Source organism: Pyrus communis, chromosome 15, assembly GCF_963583255.1.
Source record: "Pyrus communis chromosome 15, drPyrComm1.1, whole genome shotgun sequence".
NCBI lineage: Eukaryota > Viridiplantae > Streptophyta > Magnoliopsida > Rosales > Rosaceae > Pyrus > Pyrus communis.
Window position 1 is genome coordinate 19,370,502 of NC_084817.1, and position 6,997 is coordinate 19,377,498.

Here is a 6,997-nt window from a genome sequence, read left to right on the forward strand (position 1 = left end):
GGTTCGGTTTTTCACTCAAAGTTGACTTTTCCGGTCAACACGGTTTTTTTTCTTACGGTTCGATGCGGTTTTGCGGTTTGGCAGTTTTTATGCCCACCCCTAAACGAAAGAGAGAGTTTTCCGGTTTTTCTCAAACTTTTAGAGCACAAACTTCGGATTTACTTCAGAGTTCTTGAGAATGGTTGCACATGTAATAATGCAATGACATTTTTTCTTTTCTTTTCTAGAATCGTACTTTGAAACGTAGCTAGTTCCTTCGTGAAGAATAATATTCACATCCCATAACGGTTTATCATGAAAATGTTACTTAGTACTTACACCATTAATTTATTTCGTTCATTCGATGATTAAAGGATCTCTGATTTTAATAATTTTTTGTAAGTAGGATCTTTAACTACTGATTAAGAATTTGATCGATTCTGAGTATGAAATTTGTATGTGGCACGAAATAGACTGAAAGTGGACAGTCCCAAAACAAATCCTGAAAAATCTCCAATGTCATAATGCATACCTAATCCTTAACTAAAATCTCAACGTAAAAAAGCATTCAATCTCTTTTTTGGTTGTGTGTTTTTCTTTCAAATGAAGACACAGTACTCACACTCTAATAATGTAGGCAAAGATTACAAAATTTCTTTTTATAGGTTAGGGTTTTTGGGAGGTCATCCGCATGGCAATCTACGTCCTAAAAGATATAGGAACTGGACCAAGTCTAGTGATACTTCTTCAAATGTTTGCAGATGTTTCAAGTTTGTAGTCGCTTATGCCGTGAATACGAAAAACGAAAAACAAAGGAAACTTGATTAGGATTCCATTTTTTTGCTTTATAAGGAAGACTAAATGTCACATATATAAGAAATAAGATCACAAAAATGAACCTAAAGTCTTAGATTTAGGTGACAAGACACAGATCAAGAGACTAAAATATTTTCTAGTACAAGTAGCTCAATTTATCCAAACTTGTAGCCTACGTACATAACCAGCTTCGAGCCTTCCAGCAACTTGTACAAGTAACAAAGGGACGGAATCCATTGAATGTACCTCCCCCTTCCCTCCCAAACGATGGGCGAGAATCTCACCAAGTACGCAGGGAAAGTCCGAGTGAGCATACACAAATGTTCCTGCAAACGAAAGGGAAGGAGAGAGATTATTACTATGATGGTACCCAAAGCACAGATAATTGTTTAACTAGAATGCTTGAACAAGCTAACAAGTGTTTGCTTATATCATGGCTGATCAATAATATTGCAAGTTAGCTGCCAAACATTTGACCCCACTCTCTAGGTAAATCAACCAAGTTCAAAAACTCATTCAGCCTTATATAGTAAATTTGTCTACCACTCTCTAGCAACCAAATTATTCTAGAAGATCAAGGCAACCCATACTTTTTAACTACACTTTTCCTGTATCATTATCCCGAGGTCCAGAACGTCTCACAGCCTTCCTGTTGGTATGGTTAATAGTTTGGAATCCAAAGAGAGATGCTAAGTTGCTATGCAAAGTGCAAACAAAGACATGTTGATCAAATAAATTCATGGCATTGAGAGAGGCTAAATGCGACGACCTCCATTCAACTTTAGGTCAATGGGTAAAAAATAACGGACTTTACTTTCAATCTATGTAATTAAACTTCTGGATGAAGACATTAGCCATTTACAGTACATATCTAATTCGAAGTAGTTTAAACAATGCAGAAGTTACTGCAGAAATTTTGGTACCATATTACTATGCATATTCTAGTGAACCAACTAATGCTCCGCCACTGAAAGAACTAATTATCTGACTAACAAAATGTTTATTAGAAAGCTAAACAAAAATCAAAAGGGCATACCACATAGCAAGTTGCATTAGTTTCAAACAAGCAGAACATGATTTAAAGAGAAGACATACCTACACAAATATGATGTGAAGATAATGCAGAAATTTCACCGTGCCAGCCAAATTTCAGTTTGTATCACTGACAATTGTGTTCAGTCTGTAGATTTATCACCCAACTTAGAACTTTCTGTTTTTGGCACTTTAACAAATTGTTTACCACGTGCCACACGAATTCGTCTTCCCATAAGCAGCTGCAGGAAACAAAAGTTCCAAGGGGAAATCTTCATTTTAATATCAATTACTAAAAGTCTGTATAGAATGCGGTTGAGAATTTTAACTTTTCATGCCCTAGACATTAGTTGAACACATAATTTCAATTGAATTGAAACAATCATCAAACAGAAAATTACCTTCCCGTGGGAAGCAGAAAGAGCTGCCTCAGCCTCGGCCTTGGTTTTGAAGCCCACAAATCCATATCCTGCGGACCTTCTCGGGTTATTTTGGAATACAATTTCTGCGGTAACAACATTATAATCCTCTGACATAAAGAGCTCCTTGAGATCTTTAGATCTTGCTTTATATGGAAATTTTTCCACATACAAATTGAAAGTCATTGGCTTGGGTTGCGAAGAAGGGGGAGGAATCTTTGTCTTTTTTGGCCTGGCATAAGCCATCTGTATGACATGACCCTCCATTTCCTATAAGGTATTCCAAATACGAGAAAATCACAATATGGGAGGGAAGCCGCATAAATAAATATCATACATTTAGTTGCTCAAAATATAGTGGAAGATAAAACTAATTTTGAAGAACTTTTGATTTCTTTATCTAAAGAGTTTACAAAAGCAGAAAAGCCAACGTATCCTTGGAATATTTTACTAGTTAACCCACACTTAACCCCTTAAACTATAATTCGTGTGTTTGGTTCTTATTGTAATGTCTTTTCTAAACATTAATGAAGGGAGCAGTCACTCAGTGGCATATTGATCACTTATTCAAGGGCATAAAATGATGTAGTTCTCCAATATTGAGAAATCAGTGGCAGCACAACAGCACTGCCTTCTTCCCTCTCCCTTTCCCCACAACATCTCCTAATCTCCACCACCGCTATCATTCCATTCAAGCACATATCTCTTCTTATCGCCCTAAAAAACTTCATAAAACCCACTCCTGCCCCTTTCTTAAAGTCTCCCCTTGTTTTCTCCTCTTTTGACAATTTGACACTCTTCGTCATTCTCGTAGCACCAAAAGGTCTCCAAAGGGTAAGGGAAGCAATTGAGTATGTGTACCTATGTTTCAGGAGGATGCAGCTAACAACCAACAGGCTTGTCAAGGCATTTATTCATTACATGATTTTATAAAGATTCTGGTGGTTAAGTACGTGCAGGTTCTGGAGATTTTATCGCTCCACAATATGTATGCCGTATGTAGCCATTACCATAACAAAATAAGGAATTTGGATCAATTTTCTCCAACGAAAAATATACTTCAACTTCCAACCCCAATTGCTAGGGCACCAAACAAGTTTTATTGTCATTTTGACAGGGTACTTTTTTTAGCCTCCAAAACAACAAAAAGCTAAAATGTGCCTAGTAGAAGTACATGACATCATAGTTCCAGCTCAATCCCTCGTTCCCTTGGTGCTAGATTAGCTCTGCTCGTTGAACAAAGTTGATGGTATGTCCAACAAGAGTAAGAAGATCACAACCAATGTCAGAGGTGGAAAAATGTAAATAAGAAAGTGAGCGTGTGAGAGGGTAATAATGGCACCATGAGAAAGAATGAAGGCATATATATGTTTTGGCATGAATTGATGACGATGATGATGGAGTTAGCTGGTTTCTAGAGGTGTCAGCAGCCTCTAAGAAATTGCCACTTATGCTCTCTTAGCAACTGAATGAATGACTTTTATCATCTACAAATGAAGAGACAAAACGATAGACCTCCCCTCCAGGAATACGGTAACAAATTAGGCCCTTAAATAAGTAGTCATGTCCCAATCGTATGAAATAATACAACGTCTCACATTCCCAGATTCAGTGCCCAATATGGGACAGAAGTTAAACTTAAAGTTGAAGGGATACTATCATATTAGTGAATTTTGCCAATAAATTCAGCTCCAAAGTAAAGACACAGGGCAAATGCACACAGATATACATAAAACAAAGAACTAAAATTCTCTTCTTATATTTTCAAACGGCAATGAATTTTTCAATACGAACGAAACAAACACAAAACAAGTAGTCAAGTAGATAAGTAGAACACAACATCAAGTCTCATCTAGTGAAAAGTTAAAAATTCCCAAATTTTGTAACTAGTAGTCTTTCTCGCTGACCAAACCAAGCATAAAACAAAACCCACAACAACACAAGCATTCACAGAAGATAACACAACCCGAGACACTTACAGATGATTTGAGATTATCCAGAGCCGTACGAGCCTCCTCGGGCGAACCCATTGTTACAAATGCCAAACCCCTGTTCCTGGTCTTGTCATACATGGCAAGCTTACACCACCACAGGAAAAAACAGACAAAAACAATCAAAACCCATGAAATAAAATAGCAAATTATTAATACCAAAAAAAAAAAAAAAAAAATCCCTCTTCAAAGCAAAGAAAATGAAAAACCTCAACGTCCACGACAGTGCCGTACTTCTCGAACACAGTACGGACGTCTTCCGGGGTACAATGCCAAGGAACATTCTGGGCAAGCAATCTTGTGTTGGAGAACTCTTCAGGCTCTGCCTCGAGAACTGGGGTTTCGTTGAGAGCTATTTGTCAATCGTATACAAATAAACTTGGGTCTTACAACCTATTTGTCAATCACAATCAAAATAAAAGAGAAGAAACAAGATGGGGGGACAAGAAAAAGAAACTAAATCCAAGAATTTCACAAATGACTACAACATTTATCTAAATTACCTATTAACAAAACCCTCTTTGTCCACCAAATGAGGGTGAAAAGACAATTTGGTCTTCTAACACAAAATAAAATCATGGTCAATAATGTAATTTTGCACAAACCAAATTTTGCTGTGTTTTTTCAAACCTCACCCACATGTCTTCATAGCATCTCTAATTTGAAAAAGAAACCCACAGTTTCTTTATCTCTCTATTTCTCCATCTCACATTTCTCTTTAACTTCTCTTTTCAATATTATAGTTTTTTTTCTTATCAAAATTTTTATATTTCCACACTCAGTGTGAGCTTCATCTAGTCTGAAATGGCAAAATATTGGAACAAAAATATGCATTCTGCTATACTGTAAGAGCAACAATACAACAGCAGAACTCCAAATTCATGATTGAGAAACATGCTACAATGCCGAAAACGAATTATTGTCTTTTACACTCATTCCTATTTGATTAATTCATTTTATTTTGGTTGGACTTAATGTATATACTAGCTAATTTTTGCCATCAACATCAGAACCAAATTGCATGTATATACTTGTTCTTCGAAGTGCTTCAAAGAAACCGAAAAAGGTAAACCTCAAAAAAGGGCACAAGTTTTATTATAAGTTTTTTTCTGTGATTCTGTGGACATGTATGTGATCTTTGCACAAAGCTAGAAAGATTGGGGAAAACTGAAACCAGGAATAACAGCTTATCTACAGCATCAAGATCAAAAATGAATTTTGTAAAAGCTTACATGCCAATTCACCAAGCACAAAGGAAATTTCATGAAGCTGCAATAACATTCTGGAAACCGAAAACATTACACAAAAAAAGAAAAAGAAAAAAGCAATTCACAGTATAAAGTTTAAACACATGAGCTTGCCAGTCTCACAAACCCACCATAGAACTCCAAAGTCATGATTTAGAACATGCTACAATGTCGAAAACAAATTACTAAGTCGTGTACACTCATTCCTATTTGCGTAATTCATTTTATTTTGGTTGGACTTAATGCTGCAATTGAAGTTTCTAATTTCTGAGAGGTTTACATTAATTTTCCTTCCTTGCTAATCTTTGCCATCAACATCAGAACCAAATTGCATACATATACTTATTCTTCGAAGTCCTTCAAAGAAACCGGAAAAGATAAACCTCAAAAAAGGGCACAAGTTTTATTCCAAGTTTTTTTCTGTGATTGTGTGCACATGTATGTGATGCTTGCACAAAACTAGAAAAATTGGAGGATACTGAAACCAGGAAAAACAGCTTATCAACAGCATCTAAATCAAAAATGAATTTTGTAAAAGCTTACATGCCATTTCACCAAGCACAAAGGAAATTTCATGAAACTGCAATAACATTCTGGAAACCGAAAACATTACACAATTGAAAAAAAAAAAGAAGAAGCAATTCACAGTATAAAGTATAATCACATGAACTTGCAAGTCTCACAAACCCACCATAGTAAAATTCCGACCCATTGTCCAAGTTCATTTCTTTCAATTGATCAAAACCTATTCACAGTGCCAAAAAAAAAAAAAAAATAGAAATTACCGAATGCATCTCCATTTTGTACTTGTATAACCCCAATTCATCCCTCAACTCTCTGACTTCGTCCTCCAACTCCTGAACACAAATTTCGGCCTCCTTGGCACGCTGATCAGCCTCGTTCCCAAAATCCATCAAAGCCTCTCGGTCATGATCGTAGAGCTAGCACTCGCTCTCCCACTTGTTGCATTGAGTCACCAGATGCGCACACTCCGATGCCAATCTCTGATTCTCCTCAACGAACTTCCTCAAAGCTTGTGTATTCATGCTCGCTTCAGCCTATTTTACAAAACAATCAAAAACCCAAAATCCAAAATATGTATGTGTGTGTGTATATATGCACAATTATATGAATATGTAAAGTCACGAACCTAACGCGCTCCAGGAGTTGCTCTTTCTCCTTCAAATTTTATGTAAATTTTGGTTTGAGGAAGCAAGGAAGAAATCTAGTCGATCTATACAAACGAGACTTGAATCGACTCGATGACAATAAACGGCGAGATCGTAATATACGGGAAGGTTCGACAATCATCCTACGGGACTTCGCTGGTGAGATATAGAAAGGGAGTGTAATGGAAGCTTCAACGGCCGTGTGAATTGCCGCCGACTGCGGCAACTGGTTGGGTGACTGGCTGCTCGGAAAATACTGGAGGGAGTTGCAGACTACGAGAATTTATCATAAATAGTAAAAAATTAGCCCTTATTTTCAAATATGTCAATTTTTATAAAAAATT

At 36.6% G+C, this 6,997-nt stretch overlaps 1 protein-coding gene across 5 annotated transcripts; it reads right to left on the reverse strand.

Moving 5' to 3' along the window:
• Positions 1 to 799: 799 nt before the first annotated feature.
• On the reverse strand, positions 800 to 6,997 carry LOC137717663 (28 kDa ribonucleoprotein, chloroplastic-like). 5 transcript variants are annotated; one of them, XM_068457098.1, is made up of 7 exons: positions 6,635 to 6,997; positions 6,270 to 6,542; positions 4,447 to 4,571; positions 4,226 to 4,324; positions 2,229 to 2,516; positions 1,891 to 2,069; positions 800 to 1,121 (listed from the first exon to the last, which is right to left on the reverse strand). In XM_068457098.1, exons 4-6 carry the CDS (start codon positions 4,316 to 4,318, stop codon positions 1,971 to 1,973), a joined length of 480 nt encoding a protein of 159 aa, XP_068313199.1. In that variant the 5' UTR covers positions 4,319 to 4,324; positions 4,447 to 4,571; positions 6,270 to 6,542; positions 6,635 to 6,997; the 3' UTR covers positions 800 to 1,121; positions 1,891 to 1,970. The 5 variants fall into 5 exon arrangements, with proteins under 5 accessions (XP_068313199.1, XP_068313198.1, XP_068313197.1 ...); XM_068457097.1 differs by having other exon boundaries at positions 4,447 to 4,589; XM_068457096.1 differs by having other exon boundaries at positions 4,447 to 4,630.

Excerpts from the sequence above, each read along its gene's own strand:
- LOC137717663 (XM_068457098.1), bottom strand. The coding sequence starts at position 4,318 with ATGTATGACAAGACCAGGAACAGGGGTTTGGCATTTGTAACAATGGGT. Across the intron at positions 2,517-4,225 it reads TGGATAATCTCAAATCATCT|GAAATGGAGGGTCATGTCAT; the intron begins GTAAGTGTCTCG and ends AATACCTTATAG. Across the intron at positions 2,070-2,228 it reads TTTCTGCTTCCCACGGGAAG|CTGCTTATGGGAAGACGAAT; the intron begins GTAATTTTCTGT and ends TGTTTCCTGCAG.